At 55.8% G+C, this 22,528-nt stretch overlaps 1 protein-coding gene across 3 annotated transcripts; it reads right to left on the bottom strand.

Moving 5' to 3' along the window:
* Positions 1–1,839: 1,839 nt before the first annotated feature.
* LOC311510506 (volume-regulated anion channel subunit LRRC8E-like) lies at positions 1,840–15,041 on the bottom strand. 3 transcript variants are annotated; one of them, XM_084610208.1, is made up of 3 exons: positions 14,642–15,041; positions 7,810–7,952; positions 1,840–4,466 (listed from the first exon to the last, which is right to left on the bottom strand). In XM_084610208.1, exons 2-3 carry the CDS (start codon positions 7,945–7,947, stop codon positions 2,211–2,213), a joined length of 2,394 nt encoding a protein of 797 aa, XP_084466334.1. In that variant the 5' UTR covers positions 7,948–7,952; positions 14,642–15,041; the 3' UTR covers positions 1,840–2,210. The 3 variants fall into 3 exon arrangements, with proteins under 3 accessions (XP_084466334.1, XP_084466335.1, XP_084466336.1); XM_084610209.1 differs by having other exon boundaries at positions 7,810–7,948; positions 14,642–14,654; XM_084610210.1 differs by lacking the exons at positions 7,810–7,952; positions 14,642–15,041 and adding an exon at positions 6,668–6,697.
* Between the last annotated feature and the right edge of the window lie 7,487 nt (positions 15,042–22,528).

Consider the following 22,528-nt stretch of genomic DNA (forward strand, 5'->3'; position numbering starts at 1 on the left):
CCCCACAACCTCCCCATGTATTCTGGGAGGGGTTTGTTTTAATCTCCCTCTTCTGACACATCAGGGCTGGAGACAGGCTAGTGGGCAGGGATCTGAGCAGGTACCAAGCGTTCTCCCTTTGTCAGGCACTTGTCTGGCGGTTCTCGTGCACATGCTCTGGGTCCCAGTGATGGCCATATGTGGGGACAGGGGGGAGGAATTTTCCCCCAAGTCAGATTGGCAGGGACCTTGTGAGGCTTCCACCTTCTTCTGCAGCATGTGGGTGTAGGGCACTTGCCAGGATTATCTGGGCATAGCTCACTTAAACATCTCCCTGCCATCATGGAGGCCTCGGGCTCTGGTGCACCTCGGTCCCTCCTCTCCTCTGCCTGTGGCACGTAATAGTCTGCCGTCTGTTTTCCTGGGGTACGCCGGTCTCATTATGCAGTTGGGTTTGTTGTGTGGGTGCTGGTAGCCTGTGATAGACAGGAAGTCAGACTAGATGGTCCCCTCTGGCCTGAAACTCTGTGCCTCTCTGTGGCAGGGCAGGGAGGTTGGTAACACGGGGTCTGTGCAGTACCCAGCATGATGGGGGCCCCAGTCATGGTTGGGAAAGGGGTTTGTGCAGTGCCTGGTACCAAGGGGGCCCCGCTCGCATTGTGGGAGAGGTGTTTGTGCAGCAGCCAGCACAATGGAGACGCTGCTCCGTTGAGACCTTTACCCGTCACTATGATAATACTGCCGTTGGATCCGGCCCATATGTCCTCTGGTTCCAGGACATAGCTAAGGGGGGGTTCTCCCGTAACTGGAGGGTGCCTTGCCGCTGGCTACCACTCGAGAAGGGTCCAATGTTGGAGTTCTTAGGAGTGCTCCCGCCGTCCTGGGAGCGACGTCCGAGGTGGCTGGGGCGTTGCTAAGACTGGGGTTTCTTGGAGCGCTACACCCAGCCCGGTGAAGAGATAAAGGCTGTTTGCACTGTTCACATTTCCAACTTCTCCCCTCCAGCTGCACAGAGCCAGGGCTCTGGTTCAGGCCCACTGCTATTACCAGGTGTGTGTGGATTGCCACCCCTCCCGTCCCCTATACATCCTTGAATATAAAAGAAGGGCTCACTCCTGAAATCCTTCCATGACCTTTGCCTGAGTAAGGGCTCTAGACTCAGCTAGCTGCAGCGCAGGAGAAATCAGTGCCTGTAACCCAGACCCATCTAGGATCCTGCTACAGAGAGGTGGGACTAAGGGGAGGAACCCCTGAGAGCCAGGTCATTGGTGGAAAAAGCCATGCTTCAAGGAGGAGGAGGCATGTCACAAGCAGAAGCCACATCCAACAGGGGAGGGTCAATGGGAGCCACACCCACCTCTTTAAATTTGTATGATAAGCACATACCACACCAAGTGGAAAAACCAGTTTCTCTTGGTACTGTAAATCCATTAGATGCTTCAACCAGGTAACTCTCCTTCCCCTCTCCAGGCAGATGACCTACAAAGCCAGCTGCAACCTTCCTTGGGAATGTGGTTACATCACAGTGGGTGTGGACTGCCAAAACTGAGACATGACCAAACACTAATGAAATTCAATCCTGCTGAGATCTTGGCCTCTTGTGACAGTGAGTTCCACTGGCTAAGGATGCCAGAAAAGCATCCCTTTGAATCAGTGGAGTAGGTGGAGCTGTGGAATGAGGAAAGACTTCCCCATGGGTAAAGCCACAGCAAAATTTCAATTGAACACCACATTTGCCTCCTCTCTAGATTACCCATCAGATTGGCCTGGAAATTCATAGGAGAGACTGTGGGCTGGGGTACAGTTTATGGGGCAGTGACCAAGGTGTGCCGGAGATCTAGCACTTTAAAACATGAGCTATTTACACACACACAAAAATTGTCCTTTTTCAAAAGCAATAAACGCTGCTTGTTAATAACACTAAAAAAATAAGTATAAATAGAGTAATTTCTCCCCGGCAATCCAGGATACAACGTGGCAGCTCTGCCACACAGGATCACCGACTGTCCGACTGGGATGAAATGTTGAGCCCCTCCATAGCCATGGCTGGGGGGATGATTCTTTGGTAAGACTCTTGGTGGGAGATCTCCCAGGTGCCTTTGCAGCTCTGGCCTGGGAGCAACACCTGCACCGGAGAGGAGCACACGAGGCACTTCCCAGCTCTAGTCACCGTGACAGTCTTTCTGCAGGTGGCCAAAGAGCCTGCCCCTGCTGCTGACTGTCCCCTCTTCTCATTCACTCTCCAGCCTCTCCCGGATGTCCACGGGCAGCATCTCATAGAGAGTGCTCTCCACCACCAAGCCACTGCGCTTGAGTGCCGGGCACCGCCCAATCTGAGGCGGCAAGGCCTCCAGGCGGTTCCCCTTCAATTCCAGCTTGCTGAGCAAGGAGAGGTTGCCCAGGCGGTGGGAGAGGGTGGAGAGCTTGTTGTGTCCCACCATCAGAGTCTTCAGCTTCTTGCAGAAGAAGAGCTCATCGGGCAAGGTCTCCACTGAGTTGGAGGAGATGGCGAAGTACTGGAGATTCTGGAGCACACCTACCTCCGGGGGGATAACCTGGATGCCATTGTTGGAGAGGTCAAGGCAGCGGAGCTTGGTGCAGAGGAAGAGCTGGGAGGGCAGGGTCTCTATTTTGTTGCGATTGAGGTAGAGCTGCTCCAGGCCCTTGAGCTTCCGGATGTGCTCGGGGATATAGGCAATGTGGTTGCTCCAGAGCTTAAGGCAGACAAGCTTGCGGCAGTGCTGGAAGCTGAGGATCTCCTCAATGGAGCGTAGCTGGTTGTCTTTTAGGTCCAGCTCCTGCAGGCTGACCAGGCTGAAGACGGCATGGGGGATACGCTCCAGGTTGCAGTTGACCAGCTCCAGCTCCCGCACGTTGACCAGCTTCTTGAGGTTGTTGAGGGTCACCAGCTTGGTGCCGTCATTGAGAATGCACAGACGCTGCAGGTGAGTCGAGACGTCGGTCACGCTGGGCGGCACCTTGGAGATGTTGCTGTGCAACGAGAGCACCTTGAGGTTCCTCAGCTCCCGGAGGCTCTCCAAGCCGGACGCCCTCCCCAGTTCCTGGCTGAAGAGGCCGGAGAGGTGGAGCTCCTCCAGCCCGCGCAGGCTGTAGACCCACAGTGGCACTTCCTTGATTTCGTCAAAGGTGGCCTGCATCACCTTGAGGTGGTCCCGCAGGAAGACCAGGGAGGCAAATGGCAGCTTGATGGGGCAGTTCAACAGGGAGAGCTCCTGGAGGTGGACGAGCTGGGCCACCAGCGGTGGGAAGGTCACATCCTTGAGCATCTCCAGCTTCAGGGCCTCCACCTCAGACAGCTCAAAGACTGTGTCAGGCAAGCCAGACAGCATGAAGAGGTGGAGCTCCAGGCGGCCCAGGGCATTCCGCTGCAGCTTCTGCCGCAACTTCTCCTCTGTCCATTCGTGGTTGAGGTTGAGCTGCTTGAGCTTGCTTTCGCTGACCTCGGAGAGGAAGACGGCAAAGCGCTTGGAGTAGAGGGAGTCATACTCGTCGATCAGATAAAGCATGAAGGCAAAATCATTCTTGACATCAGGGATGTCGCTGATGCCCGTCTCCTCTCGCACGTAGCGGAAGGAGTACTCCTTCAAGGGCCGGTGAAAGAGCCAGTACAGTGTGTATAGGCAGGTGAGGCCGTAGACGCCCAAGAAGCAGATGTAGCAGATGGCCAGCTTGGAGAAGAGGTGGGCCTTGGTGTGGTTGCAGCAGAAGTGGTCGTAGCCTGTCATGTCCTCCATCTCCATGCTGCAGGGCACAATGAAGTGGATGTTCTGCACCAGGGCAGCATTGTAGGCCGTGATGATCAGGAACTTGAAGACCTTGAGAACAGACTGTCGGACGTACATGGTATAGAGGATGTCTCCCTCCTCCACGTGCAGCCGGAACTTCTTCACCTTCTCAAACAAAGCCTTGGCCTGCTCCCCTTCCTTCTTGTCCAGCAGGCTGACTGCAGGAGTCTCTGCTACCTTCTTCTCAGAGATGGACTGGACGGGCTGTAGAGCAGGGTGGGGCTCGGGCATTTCATCCTTGATGCTCTTCCTCCGCCCGTCTTCCTTCTTTGAGGTCGTCCCATCTTGGTTCTCCCCAGAGACCTCAGAGAGGGCCCGGGTAGTCCAGGGTGAGTCAAAGCACTTGCTCAGGATGGAAATGAAGTGCTCAATCTTTGAGCTGGTGCCTGGAAACTTGAACCAGAAGTTGGCACAGACCATGAAGATGAGGGTGTGGATGACCACGAGGTAGGGGAAGTACTTGGCGTACCAGTGCAGGGCTGTCTCATAGCACATCTGGTTGATGAAGCTGTACTGCTGGATGTCCAGGTTGTTGCGCAGGCCGCTCATCTCCCGGGAGGACAGAGGTGTGTCTGGCTCCGAGGCGTTGAGTCTCTTCCTGGTGAAATTCTGGCATGTTTCAGAGAGTGGGGCACCAGCAGGGACATGGTTGGGGAGGCAAATGATTTTGTCCTGTGTCACCTGGGGATATGGCCACAGAGGGGAACAGGTGAGGAAACCATGGGGGATACTGATTCACACCAGCTGGGGGTCTGGCCCCATTGACTCCAATGGAGCTATGGCCAATTGACACCTGCTGGGGGTCTGGCCCTGTATGTCATGCAATGGTCCATGTACAGTTCTGCCCCCTGAGCACCGACTGCAGACTGCATTCACGCATATTTCAGGACAATAGTGATAACGGGCACCGAAGCCTTGCCCAACCCAGGAGCCCCGAGGGTAGCTTAGACACGCCAGCACACCCTCAGTGCAGAGGTGCACCCTGGGAACGCTATAGGCTCCGTGACACGCGGTGTGCTGGGAGTTGCAGTCTCAGTGGGCTGCGCCGCTGGAGCACGACCCATTCTGGCCCCACTTCGGCTGCCCCTGGGACAAAGGAGACTGTCCAAGAAGCACAGTTGGTGGTGAGGAAGCATGTCTAGTAGTTAGAGCTCAGCTGCTTGGAGTTAGGTTCTATCCCTGGCTCTGGGAGGAGGGTGGGGTCGAGTGGTTAGAGCAGGGGGGGCTGTGAGCCAGGTCTTCTGGATTCTCTCCCCAGCTCTGGGAGGGCAGTGGGGTCTACTGGGTTAGACCAGTGGGGTGGGGAGTCAGGACTCTTGGGTACCATCCCCGGCTCTACCGCTGACTCTCTGTATTACCTTGGGCTCCTCCCTTCTCTCTGTGCCTCCATTTCCACCTCCATAAAATGGGCATTATACCAACTCCAGGGAGGTAGCAAGTTTCTAAAGCACCTGGTGAGGCTGAGACAAATGAGACTAGAGAAGGTCAATGAGCTGCTAGTTCACGCCAGCATCTTACCCCACAGCTAGAGAGCAGCAAGAGCGTCCCATGAGCTTAGCCTGTGAATGTGTGCACTGCACACGGCACACACCAACCCCACGAGGAGCTCCTGTGATTCAGTGCCCATGCTAAGCCAGGCCATTGCTAATCACAACCCAGGAGTCCTGACACTGAAGGGAACAGGACCCGCCGTGATGTTGTTAGGTAGGAGAGCACGGGAGGGCGGGTGGCAGGAAACAGAGACGAGCTGATCAGGGTACTGTAAAGAATTATTGCCCCTCGTTCTGCAGAGCCTGAGCTGGTCCAGTGGCATGCAAAATAAAATCCCCCAGCTCCTGGTTACTGCAACCCCAGGGCCACATGACTTCCTTTTACAGAAACTGTCTTTCAGCCCCTGGCTCTAAGCAAGCCAGACCCACCTGTGCAGTGTGGGTGACATTCCCCATCTATGGGTGACCAACCTCCTACTGTGCCAGCTGATGGAGCTGCTCCTTCAGCTCAAGCAATAGAGTGCTGTGCTGATGGTCCCAGTGTCAGCAGGGTCTGAATGTGCGCGTACTGGGGATTTGCCTGAGGTCACCCCAAAAGTCAGTGGCAGAGCCGGGAATGAAACCCAGGAGTCCTGCCTGCCACTACTGCCGCTCCTCTGCCTTCACCATGACTAGATCCCATTCCTCTCCCCGAGCTGGGGATAGAACCCAGGAGTCCTGACTCCCAGCCCCCTGCTCCGGCCACCATCTCAAGGGGGTTTCTCTTTACTTCCCTGGCAGATCCCACCATCCCCTGGCATCTCATTGGTTGGCAGTGTGGCAGGTGCCTGAATGGTTAACTCAAAAGGGGGCCAGCGGGGAGCTAATCTCACTCCTGTCCTCCTCCCGAGTGGCCCTGGGGTTTTGCCTATGGGACTTGTTGCCACAGATATTCTCCCTGGTGCCACAAGAGATGGCTATTGTAACAGGGCTGCTGCCTTGTGCACCTGCTGCTTGGCTTCTGTATGGACACACTCCTCCCCCCAGTATTGGGGGGACCTTCATCTGGGGATGACCGAGCACCCCCCATCCCAATGGGGATGACAGACCAGCCTAAAACAGGGCTAGGTGGAGGAGGGGTAGCTCATTCAGGGGACAGAGATGGGGGGAGGGTGATTCTCCCATCTCCCCCCGTTCCACCCCAGAATGCAAAGCTTGCTGACCCATCAGCTAACCACTAAAATTCAAATCTGACATTTATGAAGTGGAGTCTAGTGGTTAGAGCTGCAGGCAGGGCAGGTACAAGGATGTTTTGCACCCTAGGCGAAACTTCCACCTTGCACCTGCCCAACCCCCCCCCCACCGCCCCCGACGGTCCAGGGAGCCGTGCGGCAGCTCCCCACCCCAGCTCACCTCTGCTTCGCCTCCTCCCCGAGCACACCACCGCCGTTCCGCTTCTCCTGCCTCCCAGGCTTGCAGCGCCAATCAGCTGTTTGGCGCGGCAAGCCTGGGAGGGAGAGAAGCAGAGTGGGGCGGTGTGCTCAGGGGAGGAGGCGGAGCAGAGGGGCGGGGTAGGAGTCAGGGTTTTGTTCCCAGCTCTTGGAAGGGAGTAAGAATAAGGGGGAGGGGCTGGGAATCAGGACTCCTGGGTTCTAGTCTCAGCTCTCTTTTCCCCCACATGGATCAGCCCAGTGGGCCCATCTAGCTCAGCAGCCTGTCTCTGATCAGGCTCACAAGAGACGGGCTGAGCTGAGCTCAGCCCCTTTCATTCCTGTTGCTGAGCCACAGCCTTCGCTCCCCACCTTCATCCCATTCACCAGGGCAGCCCGTGATCCAGCCGCACCCCAGACATGCTGGGGCAAGCTTCCTGCCTGGGCACGAATCCCCTGCACGGATACAATACGTCCTGGGAGGACTGGCAGCTCCAGGGGAGGCAGACACCTCCGGATCGGGGGGGCAACTCCATCGTAGGGCCTGTATTGATGGCCCTCGCCCTTCCCCCTGCTCCCCTTTCCCTCGAGCCCTGGGCCCACCCTCTCCTCTCCTAGCAGGAGGGTGGCATTCACCCACCCAGCCGTTTGAGCTCCAGGGAGGTTCTGATCCAAAGTTCCCAGTTCCCCAGGGGTGTGTCTTCCAGCCGCCTTGCGTCATGGCAGAGTGCTTGCTGGGATGTCCCTCCCACAATGCAACAGGGCGTCCACTGTGGACAAAGGACTCCATTTGCCCCAGCAGCGATTTGATGGGCAGGAGGGGACAGGATAAGGGGTGTTCTTCCTAGCCGGCTGCCTTCTCCTCCGTTTCCACTCTTGCTTCCGGCTGGTTTGTGGGGTCTGCATCCTGCTATTATGGGCACCACTGCCACTTACTGACCGGCATGAGCACATCACCTTCTAGTGGCTGCTGGGGATAGAACTTTCTACTGCTGCTGCTGCTGGAGATTCTTCTTCAGCTCCAGAGGGAGGAGGATCCAGAGGCCCCAGGTCCTATCCCTGCTGCTGCATGGGTGGCGTCTCACAGAGGGTGGTCCCAGCCCACCCCCCCAGCCCGGTACCCACCTGCAGGGTGCAGCCAAAAACCCCGATCATGAGCATGGCCACCGTGATGTATTCAGCCAGCACATCCCACCAGGGCTTGAGCACCTTGAAGGCCGGCTGCTGGTCCGTGAACTGCTTGAACTCAGCTACAGGGATCATCCTGTCTGCAGGGAGAGGGTGGGGTTAGGCTGGTGGAGGCCTCTCCTCCCTAGTGACCCCCAGTTCAAATCCCAGCTCAGGTCCAGTGAGCTTGATGGATCCTTGGTCAATCTGGAGGAGTGAAGGGGGCCCAATTATGAAAACAAGAGGCAGCACTGTGTAACCTGACTGCAAGAGGGCCATTGGGAGGGAGCTGGCCCCGGGAAGAGGGCAGGATCCCAGCCCAAGAGAGAGAATTGTCCTACCCTGAATCTCTTTCACCTCCATAACTCCAACCATCCCAGAGATCATTACACACTGTACATGGGGATGGATCGTTTGCCCAGTCCTGACATGCAGCCAGCTCTGGGGTGGGGCACAGCCACTGGTTAACAGCCCCCCCAACAGCCTGAGACAGGAGAGCCCTGTTCTGAAAGCGAAAGTTCCAGGGCAGGATGTCGGGAGGCAGAAGGCAATTACTCATGTCAGAAATTGGGCAGGACACCAGGGGTCACACCCTGACTCCTGGGAAGAATGGCTCATCTGATAACCACAAAAGGTCAGTGGTTCGGTCTCATGCTGCAGTGCAGCTTTGGGACCAGAGCTGACTGCGAGGGGAGAGCGCCCCACACTGAGCCACTGCCCCACGCCCTGCAGAATAGCTCCCCCAGCGCAGCTCTGAGACATCAGGGTCAGCACTGACTCCAAGGAGAACCTCCCTCCCTGCAGCACAGCGCTCCCTGCTGGTCACCCACACCGGTCTCGTTGAGCCACCTTTCCCCTCCTGCCTGGCTTTGTTCCCTGCAGACATGGGATGGGGGCTACCCACAGAGTCATTGGGAAGGTTGATCCAGGACATCAATACGGGCAGGGAGTGGGATCCTGGAGAAGGCCAAGGGGAGACACTGGGGTCCCATTTCCCCTCTACCAGTCCCAGCATCCCTTTGAAAACTGATCCAGCCAGCTGTAGATTTCACCCCTCTGCTGGCTCGGGATGAGCCCAACCACCTGGCACAAAGGGCACTGGGTGGGGCTTTAATGGCCCAGCGATGGGGGAGCCCTACCCAGCCCAGGCCCTGGAACCCCCCCACCTTGGAGCAGGGTTCCAAGCACCATAGCAACGCCCTGTGGCCTCCCTCAGACAACAGAGATGGGGTGACCCTCGCTGAGGGTCACAGAAGGCAGATGGGTCGACTGATCCCAGTGCTGGGCTTTACCTAGCCCGGCCCAGTAACCCAGATTTGGGGGGGGGGGGCGTAATCCAGACTCCAGCCTCAGTGTTGTGCAGCAGGAAAAAATTCTTCATTTATCCCAGGAACCCTGACTTCCAGCCTCTGCCCCCCCTCTAATGAATCCACCAGATCCTGTTCCACCCTCCCCCCGCCAAGCTGGGAATAGAAGCCAGGAGTCCTGGCTCCCAGTCCAGCCTGCTCTAATCACTCGATCCCACTCCCCTCCCAGAGTGGGAATAGAACCCAGGAATCCTGGCTCCCAGCCTCCTCTGCTTTAAGCACTAGATCCCACTTCCCTACCCAACTGGGAATAGAAGACGTGAGTCCTGGTTCCTGGTCCCCCCTGCTCTGATGCTAAACCCCACGCCACTCCTGGAGATGGGAAGTTTAACAGCCGCCCCCCCCCCCCTCAATCACACTGGCCCTGCACTCCCCCGAGTGCTCTCAGGTGTGTCCTGCACCCCCCATCCTGCCACCTTCTGGTTGCTGTGCAGAGAACACCTCCAAGTCTCCGGATACAGGGTCTGCAGCTCAGATTTATCTCTGGTGGGAATGGAGCCAGAGTTTGCTCAATTGGCGCCCTACATGATTCTTAATCATTTAGCTCTTGTGAAAGTGTACCCAATTGCCCCAGATGGGGAGGCTCTTTATGCTCCACCCCCGCAAGCAGCTACGCCCAGGAAGCAGTTCTGTGAGCTCATGTACACAGCCCATCCTCCTGCCAATGTGTGCCACCCCTCCCCTCAGGGTACACCCTTAGGGAGGAGTCTTTGTGGCCTATTCAATCTTTGTTTTTTCCATCCACATTCCTGGATTCTATTCCCATCATTGGGAGGGGAGCAGGGTCTAGTGGTTAGAGCAGGGGAGCTGGGAGTCAAAGCTCCTGGGTTCCAGACTCTGACAGTGTGTGATCTTGGGCAATTTCTCTCTCTCCTTTGTGCCTCAGTTTCCCCAACTCTAGGAGACAAACTTCTCCTTGCCGTTACACCTTGCAAGGCTTGTGTGGCTTAATGACCTTTGCACAGTGCTGTGACCCGTAGGCAGGACGAGGAGCATGATCATTTTTATTGCACTGACCAATGTTATGTGGGGACCGCTGACCAGCAGGAAAGTCCATGGCTTTGCCTAGACATTTCCCCTCCAACCCAGTCGGGTGCTACTCCTGCTCCCCAGAGGAAATGCCTTTCCCTTTGCTCATGGTGGAGAAACCCCCAAGCCAGCTCTTATACAAGGGATGTCGTCCCTGCAGCTGCTTCCCTGTGGTTTGTATGTTGTGCCAGCCTGGCAGAGCAGAGTAAATATTTCCATGGACAGTGCTGGGAGGCAGGCAGCGGGGGAAGCAGCAAAGAAAGCTGAAGGCAGTTTGGGGCAATCTGGGGAATTCAGACACTTACAGGACTTTTCAGAGCAGAGAGAATTTTTAAAGGCAGGGTTGGAACTTTCCAGGGAAAGCCAGAGTTCGAGCGGGAGAAACTCTCTGCTCGACTGCTGGTCTACACTCCCCATGCAGAGCTGCAGATAGAAGCCAGGAGTCCTAATTTCCAGCCCCCCTTGCTCTAAGCTCTAGACCCCACTCCCCTCCCAGAGCTGGGGACAGAACCCAGGAATCCTGACTCCCTACTCTAACCACTAGACCCCACTGTTCTCCCAGAGCTGGGGCTAGAACCCAGGAGTCCTGCCCCCCCACTCTAACCAGCAGACTCTACTCCCTTCCTTCTCCCCCAGCTAATTTTGATAGTATAAATTCCCTAGGAGCGAGGGTGTAGAGGGTTGGCAAGTGGCACAAGGTACTAGCATCCAAGCACACGGCCAGGAACCCCTGGGTTCTACTCTTGGCTGCACCACTGACCCGAAGTGTAGCCTTGGGCAACTCCCTTCCCCTTGGAAAAGGCAAAGGGCTGAGCACTGACACAAACCCACTGCCAACTAGGGCTTTGGGGGCTGGGTCACTCGGCTGCAGAGTAGGGACAGATCCCGTACCCTCCAACTCTGACAGAGGAGAATCACCTTGAGCAATTTAGGCCTTGTGACACCCTCATTCCATCCAGCAGAGGGTGGCAGTAGGAATACCTACGTAATCCCATCTCCCTGGCGCCCCCCCCCCCCCGTATCATTACGTCTGAGATTCATGTTTGGCTAAGCCAAGTGTTACCAGTGAAACAACACCCAAACATAACAGCCGGATTCCTCCAGCGTCCATGGAGCTTACAATCAACTGAATCCCTCAGGGATCCTGACATGGGGAAGGTCCCGCAGGGGAAGGAAAAGGCATGGGTAACTGCCCCTGCTGCCAAACTGGGGCAGCCAAGGGTCCTGAGAGCCATTGAACCAGACTGAAACCTTGCATACGATGGAAACCACTTCAAGCCAGGGGGTGTGGCAGGACCCCTAGTTCCAGCACCTATGGGGGCAGTCCTGGAACCCTTGTCCAGCATGGGCAGCTGTGAGTATAAGATCCCCGCTCCAGCCTCTGGGGGGCAGTTCAGAGGGCCCAGTTAGCATCTGCTAGACCCTGTGCAGATCAGGACTCATCCAGCACCCCCTTCTCACTGAAGCCCTTAGAGCATCCCTCAGACCATCCCAAAATCCATCAAAGGGCAGAACCCAATGGATTTGGGGGGGATTTCAGAAAACCAGAAAGGGAGGACCCTGCCATCTCTGCAGCACACCCACAGCCTCCAGCACCTCTGTGATTGTCTGTGGCTCAGCGAGCTGGCTGATGGCCCGGTCCTGAGGATGGTTTTGTTTAATATCTTCATTAATGATCTGGAGGATGGTGTGGATTGCACCCTCAGCAAGTTTGCAGATGACACTAAACCGGGAGGTGTGGTAGATATGCTGGAGGGTAGGTATAGGATACAGAGGGACCTAGACAAATTAGAGGATTGGGCCAAAAGAAATCTGATGAGGTTCAACAAGGACAAATGCAGAGTTCTGCATTTAGAAAGGAAGAATCCCATGCACCACTACAGACTAGGGACAGAGTGGCTAGGCAGCAGTTCTGCAGAAAGGACCTGGGGGTTACTGTGGACGAGAAGCTGGATATGAGTCAGCAGTGTGCCCTTGTTGCCAAGAAGGCTAACGGCATTTTGGGCTGTATAAGTAGGAGCATTGTTAGCGGATCGAGGGAAGTGATCATTCCCATATATTCGGCATTGGTGAGGCCTCATCTGGAGTACTGTGTCCAGTTTTGGAGCCCACACTACAAGAAGGATGTGGAAAAATTGGAAAGAGTCCAGCAGAGGGCAACAAAAATGATTAGCAAAAAGAAAAGGAGGACTTGCGGCACCTTAGAGACTAACAAATTTATTTGAGCATAAGCTTTCGTGAGCTACAGCTCACTTCATCGGATACAAAAAGCTTACACTCAAATATATTTGTTAGTCTCTAAGGTGCCACAAGTACTCCTGTTCTTTTTGTGGATACAAACTAACACAGCTGAAAAATGAAAAACTCTGAAAAATGATTAGGGGGCTGGAACACATGACTTATGAGGAGAGGCTGAGGGAACTGGGGTTGTTTAGTCGCGGAAGAGAAGGATGAGGGGGGATTTGATAGCTGCTTTCAACTACCTGAGAGGGGGTTCCAAAGAGGATGGATCTAGACTGTTCTCAGTGGTACCAGATGACAGAACAAGGAGTAATGGTCTCAAGTTGCAGTGGGGGAGGTTTAGGTTGGATATTAGGAAAAACTTTTTCACTAGGAGGGTGGTGAAACACTGGAATGCATTACCTAGGGAGGTGGTGGAATCTCCTTCCTTAGAGGTTTTTAAGGTCAGGCTTGACAAAGCCCTGGCTGGGATGATTTAGCTGGGGATTGGTCCTGCTTTGAGCAGGGGGTTGGACTAGATGACCTCCTGAGGTCCCTTCCAACCCTGATATTCTATGCTTCAATGATTAACGCCTTCCCCTCGAACACCTCAACTCATCTCTGCTCATCCTCCCCACAGGTACCCAGTTGGCATCCCAAATGCCTAATCTCCCAGACAGAAAGGAGGTGGGGGGATGGATGCACACTGCCCCTGGCCTCAGAGCAAGGGGAGAAGGGGATACACACAGAGCCTCTGGCATGGGGGGGGGCCTGGTATCGGGTCCAGAGTAGGAGGCCCCATGGCCCAAGCTGCTCCTGGCATGCAAGAGCCAAGAGGTTCATTCTGTGAGCAACCAGGGGCATCGCTGCCCAGGAGGAGCCTCCCCCACGGTCACCTGTATCGGCCCCATTGCAGCAGGGGTGATCAGTGAGTCCCACAGGCTACCTGAGGGCACACCCGCCCCGTGTCCCCCTCTCAGCCTGGCCTGGAGAGCAAGCACTTGGGGACTTCCAGAAGAGAGTTCTTCTTCCTTCCTTCCTCGCCCTCCGCTCAGCCCAGGTCCCTCATCCTCCCAGGCTCCATGCAAATTATTCCCATTCCCCCTCCCACCCATTGCTGGTCACCTCCAGCCATACCCAGCCCCTAGGCACCCCCTAACCATCCCCAGTCCCCCCCATTCCTGGGCCTAGACAGTTAAGCCAAGTGCTCAGGCAACACCGAGTGCCTGTCATCCCCAGGCACCCCCTACGCATCCCCATGCTCCACATTTCGGGGGACCCCCAGCCGTACTCAGGGCCCCTACCCCTACCCATGACCCACCTCCCCAGCCATGCTCGACCTGAAGGCACTCCAGCCTCTGCGCTCACCCCCGCCCCCTTTTCACACATGCTCCGGGATGTGGTTTGGGGCCTGCTCCTCTCTGGGGGTGCTGGCTGGGATGAGGGGAAGTGCAAGTGGGGTCCCACCGAACAGGCCACAGGGGGCAGGATGCATTTCCTGTGGATGTGCCACCCCTGAGGAAAATCTGCACCCCCAAAACTCTCTCCCCTGAGGCAAACAAGCACTTGCTTACCCCACCTACAGGTGCCAACCCTTCCAGCCCCTCCCTAGTAAATCTGGATTCCCCCCACCCCCCAAAAAATGGTCCCCTTTCTCCTAAGGACAAATTCCCCTCTCCCCCTTCCTTGGGGATCCAAGACCCCTCTCCCCTTTTCTGGGACCAACCCCAACTCACCCAGGGGCAAAGCCAGGTCATAGAATATCAGGGTTTGAAGGGACCTCAGGAGGTCATCTAGTCCAACCCCCTGTTCAAAGCAGGACTAATCCCCAATATTTGCCCCAGATCCCTAAACGGCCCCCCTCAAGAATTGAACTCACAACACTGGGTTTAGCAGGCCAAAGCTCAAACCACTGAGCTATCCCTCCCCCAGATCCCACTTAAGCTCCCTTCCTGCCCCCAGTAGTCCTCCTCCCTTCCTGGGGAGTAAATCTGGATTCTCACTCTCCCGCCAGGTGTAAATTCACATTCCCCCTTTCCTCCTGCGGGAGGGGGGGATCCGGATCCCCCCCCCTTTTCCTCCTCCCATCCTGGGTGGGTGGAATCTGGATTCTCACTACGCGGGGGGGGTGGGGGGCGACCACTCCCCCTACCCGCTTTGCCCGTGTAACTTACCAGCTCTCCGTTCCCACTGCCCAGCCGGCTGCCTTGCCCGGGGCTCAGCGGGGCGCAGTCAGGGTGATTCCGCTGCGCCCCCCGCGGCGGTGACGGGCTCCTCCAGCGCTGCCTGCTGCCGCGGCTCCCGGGCACCCCCGCCGGTGCGGGAGTGACTCACCCTGCCTGACGAGCTCCGGCCCAGCCCCGCCGCTGGGCTGGGTTTGGGGAGGGAGGAGACCCGGGGCAGAGCAAACACGCGGCGCCCCCACCGCCACCAGCCACAAAGCGGCAGCGACCCGCACAGCGGGGACCCGAGACTCACGGGTCCCTCCCCGGCTCCGCGAGGGGAGTGGGAGCCAGGACTCCTGCATCGCTGCCAGAGTCTCACCAGGCACCCTGAGGGGCATCCCTTCTGCTCTCTCCGCCTCCGATTCGGGGGGTGGGCAGCGGCCCTCCCTTTCCTAAAGGGTTTGGGCCGGTCAGGTGACAGGAACGGTAATTGCACATTACAATTATCTGATTATTTAATCTCTCACCGGAATTGTGGTCTGAAGTCAGCCCATGGCTGTTGCTCATGGACCGGAGAAGGTTTCAGCCTCTGCGATAACAATCTAACGTTTCTGCAGCTTCTGTCCATGCCAGGTACTTTGCAAACTACTTATAAGGATCACTTCGTTCCCTGCAAATGAAAGGCCGCCACTTCTGGGGTGGGAAGCAGCAGGTGTTTAACAGCGCGTCAGTGACTCGATGCAGGGATCATTCACACAGCAATAGAAATGCAGCCAGCTCTGGGGTGGAACATGGCAGCTGTTTAACAGCACACAGCAACACGCCACAAGAACAATTGTGCAACCAATCATTGCATTGAAAAATGTTCCCCAAGGTGGGTTAGAAGCCCTCCGGGAGCTGTGCTAAATGCTGGGTTTTGTCATGGGAGGAAAAGGGCTTATGAAAAAGCTCTTGTTTATGTTCTCAAGGAAGTGGATCATTGCAGCAGGCAGAAGCTGTAATGGTCTCAAAGCCTGTCATTGTCTGGGTGAAATTCGACCCCCTAGCTACTCCGCACAACCCATCTTGGAGACAATCAGATGGGGCGTGTGAGCTGGGATTCATTCAACAGGGATGTTTGGATGTGAATCAGTGGAGCGGGTGTTTGGGAAGGAAAATCTCCCCCTTTGCTACTCAAACATCACAGCCCAGTGCTGGGACCTGAGATTCTGGGATTGAAAGTGACGAGGGACAAAAAGCCCAATCTGCTACCCCTTGCTCCAGGGATCTGGGAAACTACAGCAAGGAAATGAACTATTAACTATCACGTACTATCGGGACCCATGGGGGCGGAGGGCATGTGGGGGGACAGGTGCCTGGTACCCACAGCCGTGGCTGCTGGGATGTGGCTCCCTGCTCATCTCACTCCCCCAGTGCACAGAGGAAGTGGATGGGGCTGCGTGACAGGGCCAGGATCAGGATGGAGGGGAGTGAAAGCTGCACCCTGTGTGTTCTGGCCCCCTGCCCAGCATTGCATCTATATCTCAGAGCCTGCAATCAGATCCTAGATCTGGAAGGGAAGTGGGGTCTAGTAGTTAGGGCAGGGTAGTTGGGAGTCAGGACTCCTTGTTTCTGTTCCTGGTAGGCCCATCAAGAGAAACTGGGGCTCCAATACATCATGTTCACTGGGGCCCCACCCCCTCCCATTTCAGCCCAGTTACAGGTGTTTGGGGGGGCCCCAGTACAGTTGTCTCCCACTTTCCACTGCTCTCATCAGCCCTGGATCTGGGAGGGGAGTGTTCAGAGCAAGGGGGCTGGGAGTCAGGACTCCTGGGTTCTAGTCCCAGCTCTGGGCAGAGAGTGGTGTGTCTAGTGGTTAGAGCCGGGGTGTTGGGAGTCAGGACCCCCAAAGGGTACATCGACACAGCCGCTGGGAGCGTATATTCAGGCGGCTACGCCAGACCGCAGCCTCCGCTGCAACGTCCACACTGCTGTTTCCAGTGCACTGCCGCCAGCACGTCTGCCTGGGGTCACTTGGTGTCCCTCACTGAAGGTCTCTCTCTGGCGGGATCCCAGGCCAACCTTCAGCAGGTGCCTAGTACCAGCCTCTCCAAGCAGGGCACACTGGAAACACCACAGATAGGAGCTGGGTGCGCCAGCTGAGACAGGGCCAGTGGAATCTACTCAGGGCTGCAGAGGGATCATAGTACCTAACCGCTGGACCCCGCCCCTGCCCAGAGCTGGGAATACAACCCAGCCCTGGCCTCCCCCACTCTAACCACTAGACTCCACTCCCCCCTTCAAGTTGGAATAGAACCCATGAGTCCTGACTCACTTCTCTGCCCCTCTCCCCGACTCCTTTGCCCTCTCCAGGCCCTGTCCCCACAAGTCCTGCCTACATGCCTATATCTAGGGGTGAGTGAGCTCACCCGGCCGCAGCAGGCAGGGCCCAGCACAGCCCTTAATTATCTGGAAATAGTCATTTCCTGAGGTGCCCACAGGTCCTGTGCCAGGGCTGGCAAGGATATTTAAAGGGCCAGTGTACCCATTCCAGGGGGGACAGTGCGGGGTGTGTGTGTCAGAGACCATGAGCGCCTGGGAGAGCCCAGGGGAAGTGCAGGGAGTGGGGGTGGGGCCTCAGCTTGGGGCAGTCCTTCCGGTTGTTGCTGCTGAACCTAGAGCCCCTGTGTGGCACTAGGGGTCGCTGTGCTGCAGGGAGCATGGTCGGGGCTCAGTGGGGGATGATCTCCACTCTGCATTTTAATTTCATTTTAAATGAAGCTTCTGAAACATTTTTAAAACCTTATTTACTTTCCAGACAACAACAGTTTAGCTATATATTATAGACTTATAGAAAGAGACCTTCTAAAAACGTTAAAATGCATGACTGTCACGCGAAACCTCAAATTAGAGTGAATAAATGAAGACTCGGCCCACCACTTCTGAAAGGCTGCCGACCCCTGGACAACAGGATTCTTCACTAAACTCTTGTTCACTGTTGGTACCCCAGAGATGACTGCATCTCAGCACCCTCCGAGAGATTCCCACATCCCTCTGCGCCCCACACGGGAGATGGCTGCATTTCAGCCCCAGGTAAGGGTTCCCTATATAAATTCCTCTGTGCCCCACCCCAGAGGTGGCTGCATCTCAGTGCCTGAGCATTCACAGGCTGTACAGACCTTGGGTCCCCAGATATGGAAGGAGCTAGTGAGAACCCACTTTTTCTTAATGCAGGCTATGAATTGGTAGAGGCCGTGTTGTCTGGGGTGAGGAGTGGGAGGTTCCTGGCTCCGAGGCAGCTGGACTGGGAGGTTGTTGGTCTCTCAGACCCTTTGGGGGGTCCCAATGCTGGGTGTGAAGTCCTCATGGATGGGTCTGGTCCCCAACCCCTGTGCTTCTGCCCCCATTCACTCCTCACTTCGCTCCAGAACATCTTGCCCCAGGAATCCCCCAACAGTGTGGGGGAAGAGGGAATGGAATTTTTGGGGTGGCTGGGGGTGCATTATTGGGGTAACCATTGAGGATGCTAGAACTTAATTCATAAGCACAGTCCTGGTCAGCCCCTCCTCCCCAGGCACTCCAGCTGGAGGCTGCGCTCTTCCCTTCAGCAGTGGTGCCCTGGGCCTTAGAGGCAGCAAGGAGGGTGTGATCTTGGGGAGGGGTGGAGGTTCGTCCCCCGCTTCCACCCATCTCTGGCTGCCCAGTGGTGGCTAGAAGCAGAGTCATGAGCCCAAAGGCAGTGTGGGGCCACTTGAGCTTCAGACTGGTCCAGTCACCCCAGCCCTCTCAGGAGCCCCCGGGGCCAGGATTCCTTGAGCTACCAGCTAGTCCCTTCCTGTAAGAAGCCTCTTGTCCCCCCTCCACCCACTCTACCAACTGAGGGGGAAGGGAGGCCCCTCCCAGTTCACACACAGGCGGGAGAGGGCTGTGGCTGGCAGAGGTCACCCCGGGGCACTGGCCGAGAGGGGAGACAATGCTGGGAAGGGAAGAAGGGGATCACATCAGAGACCGGGGAAGAGCAATATATGGATAGATAGATAGATAGATAGAGGGGGTGGATGGGGATAGATAGAGGGGGGCGGTGGATGGCGATAGATAGACAGACAGACAGGGTGTATGGGGATGGCTGGATGTTCAGGGAGCACTCCATATGGTCCAGAGACTTTGAGGTTCATGGCTCCCCATCCCCCATGCTTCAACCTATTTCCAGCAGCACAGAGTCAGCCCCGCCCCTGTTGAGGATCTGGATCGTCAGAGTGTGATCCAACAAAGACAAACAGAACAGGAGGACTTGTGGCACCTTAGAGACTGACCAATTTATTAGAGCATAAGCATGCAGCATCCGATGAAGTGAGCTGTAGCTCACGAAAGCTCATGCTCTAATAAATTGGTTCGTCTCTAAGGTGCCCCAAGTCCTCCTTTTCTTTTTGCGAATACAGACTAACACGGCTGCTACTCTGAAACCAACAAAGACAGAGGACTCTGTTGGGAACCCCCACGAGGGGGCGCAGCCCCCACGTGGTTACAGGCCTTATCCCAGACACATGAGCTCAGGAAGGGGTCAAAGCACCCAGCGTCCTGGTTTGCCTGGGACAGGCCTGGTTGTTCACCCAATGTCCCAGCCCCTGACCCCCACCCGCCAGGAACTCCACATCCCGGTCTGCCCTTTCCTCAAGCAAACTGCAGCATCGCCAACCCCAGTCATTCAAAGATCATGAGTAAAGCTAAGATTTTGTCATGGATATTGTTAGTAAAAGTCACAGACAGGTCACAGGCAATAAAGAAAATTTCATGGAAGCCCATGACCTGTCCTTGACTTTTACTAACAATATCCATGACAAAATGGGAAGCTAGGCAGCTGCGGTGGCCCACTCGGAGCTCCAGGGTCCCCCACCACCTGCGGCGACTTGGAGCTCCGGGGTCCCCCCTCCGGCCACTATAGGTGATGGGGGTCCCTGCAGCTCCTGGCTGCTGCGGGCTGAAGTCATGGAGGTCATTGAAAGTCACAGATTCCGTGACTTCTGCTACCGCCATGGAAAAATAATATCCTTAATCATGAATCACGAGATCAGCTTCAAAAATCACTAGATTCTTTTAAATTCACCTTCAGTTTGTTCACCCTCTGGGGGGTTTTGAGCTGTTAGGGGTGGGGTGGGGTGGGGTCCCTGTCTCTTTAAGGATTTTGTCAGACCAATGTAGGCCTGCTGAATTGAACTGAGGGCTAGAAGCTGGCTTTTTTCAACGGAAGCTGAGAGATTCTCCCTTAATCCTGGCGCTCCAGGACTTGAGAGGCTTGGAGGAGAGCACCACGTTTTGCGTGATTTGTGATAAAACCCCCATTGTTGGCAACACTGAAAATATTTGGATTTTAAAAGGAAAAGTGATACAATCGAGCCTGGTTTAAAAATGGTTAAACGTTTGCATTTAAAACCTGCAGACTCCAAACCAAGCTTCGTTCTGTTGGTTTCAAAACGAGCGGTTTTCATTTTATCGGAAGTGCTTACAAAAATCAATTTGTGCCCCTTCCCCTCCCAGAGCTGTGGCTAGAGCCCAGGAATCCTAAATTCCAGGTCCTCCTCCTTGCTCTAACCACTAGACACCACTCTCTTCCCAAAGGCAGGAATAGACTCCAGGAGTCCTGTCTCGCAGACCTCCCCTGTTCTAACCACTAGACCCCACTCCCTTCCCAGAACTAGGGTCCAGTTGCAGGCTCTGGTCTATAGATGGTGTGCAGGGCAGGGGGCTGTGCCCAATTCTGGGTGTGGGTCAGCACCCCCTGTCTACCCTGAGCCATCTATGTGCTTCAATGCCACTCACAGCTTGGCAGTGCCCTGGTGCCAGACACATAACAGCACCTTCGTTCATTTCCTTGCTGCAATTCCTTGGGAGGGGAAGGTAGAAAATAGGGAAAAGGTCAAAACGTTCATGTTCAGGCTTGATTAAGGGGGGAAAGAAACATTTTGAACTAAAAAAAAAGACAATTTTTGTGAGCAGTTTCCATCGAAAAAGGCCATTTTGCTATGGCAGCATTTCACTGATAACATCCCTAAGAGCTCGGGTACAAACTGCTGGAGTCAAGCTGTCTTGCTCAGCGTTTGCTAGCACAGCCCAGCAGAGTGTTCAGCCCGAGGGGCAGCGTCCAGACTGGAGGAGACCTGGAATGGGCACCGGTACCATCAGCATTATGATTATTATGATTTATTGGATGTATTACAGTAGCGCCTAGGCCCGGTCATGGCCAAGGCCCCCCAGAGTGCTCGGTATTGTACAAACAGCCAGGCCCTGCCCAAAGAGCTGGTGACCTGGGTATAAGACAAGAGACCCCGGGTGCAGACAGACGGGGGAGCACAAGGAGACTGTCACCAGAGCTGACCCTTTGCAGGGTAAATCTGAACTCCGGGTTTCATGATCGGCTCATTCAGACACTAGGTACTGGCTGAAATCTTCTCCCCTTGGAAATTTGTCCACCCTAAATCCCAGCTACTAAAGGGCTTTTTAATCTAGCAGAGAAAGGCAGAACACGAGCCCACGGCTGGATGCTGAAGCCCACCCAGTTCTAACTGGAAATAAGGCACAAATGTATGACAGCGCGGGCGACTGACCATTGGCTCTCATGCCCAAGGGACGGGTGGAGTCACCATCTGCAAATCCAGCCTGGCTGTCTTTCTGGAAGACACGTTAGGTGGAGACGAGTTATCGGGCTCAGTACGGGGGAGCTGGCCTGGGTGACGTACTCTGGCCTGGGTTGTACAGGAGGGCAGATGATCGAATGGCCCATGCAGGCCTTGAAATCTGTAACTCTCCAAGACCAGCTCTGAGGCAGCAGCTGGGAGCAGTGACACCTGTACACCGTGAGTGGAGGTGTGTCTGGGGGGAGGGGGGTCTTGTCTTTTGTATTAATATTTCAGACCCCTAAAAAATGTCCCAGCAATGGCCCACTTTCAGATGTTGAGAGTCACAGGGGGATCTCTCACCCCTTCCACTGAAATGCAGCCAGCTCTGGGGTGATTAAAGCTGCATCACGCTGGGGGAAGCATGAGGGAGGGAGGGATAGCTCAGTGGTTTGAGCATTGGCCTGCTAAACCCAGGGTTGTGAGTTCAATCCTTGAGGGGGCCATTTAGGGATCTGGGGCAAAAATTGGGGATTGGCCCTGGTTTGAGCAGGGGGTTGGACTAGATGACCTCCTGAGGTCCCTTCCAACCCTGATATTCTATGATTCTCAGCCCCTACTGATCCCCCAACCGACTCCCTGCAGCACAGCGCCCCCTAGCACTGCACTGGGGCAGTAGCGCCGGCAGTGATGGCAAGAAGAGAACACCCCTTTCTGAGCACCCTGCCCCCCCAGGAGCACCCAGTCTCCCATCCAAGCACTAACCCAGCCCTGCCTAGCTTAGCTGGAGTGCTCAGGGAAGCACATGAGGCGCCAGAAGGAAGCCCTGCCAACTGGGGAGGAGCGAGCCTGGACCCCAGAGCCCCTTGCAAACCCTGCCTGGGCCCTCCTGAGAGCCAGAGCCCTGAGGGCATCGTCTCTCCAAGGGCTCTTGGCAGCTGTAACCCAGTAGCACCCCCTGGCGGGCTCCGTATCTAATAACACCCTAGCCCTAATTTCTTTGGATTGCTGCACAACCAAGTTGGACCATCATGGATCCGGGAGGGTCAAGAGACAGAAGTCAGGGAATGAGACACGGGGCCTTTCCCCTCCAGGGGGTGCTGGCTCCAGTCCATCTGGCTCAGGGAGTGGGGAATGGGGCACAGGGCCTTTCCCCTATAGGGAGCGCCAGCTCTGATCCAGCCCCAGAGTAGGGGCTGTCTGGCTTGGGGAATGGGGAATGGTTCATGGGGCGTTTCCAATCTAGGGGGCACTGGGTCTTAATCCAGTTCTCATCAGGGCAGGGGCATGTTGGGGGACAGAGAAC

The sequence above is a fragment of the Lepidochelys olivacea genome (genome assembly GCF_965140295.1).
Source record: "Lepidochelys olivacea isolate rLepOli2 genome assembly, chromosome: 20".
In the NCBI taxonomy this organism is placed as follows: domain Eukaryota; kingdom Metazoa; phylum Chordata; order Testudines; family Cheloniidae; genus Lepidochelys; species Lepidochelys olivacea.

Excerpts from the sequence above, each read along its gene's own strand:
- LOC311510506 (XM_084610208.1), bottom strand. The coding sequence starts at position 7,947 with ATGATCCCTGTAGCTGAGTTCAAGCAGTTCACGGACCAGCAGCCGGCC. Across the intron at positions 4,467-7,809 it reads TTTTTGGCTGCACCCTGCAG|GTGACACAGGACAAAATCAT; the intron begins GTGGGTACCGGG and ends CCATATCCCCAG.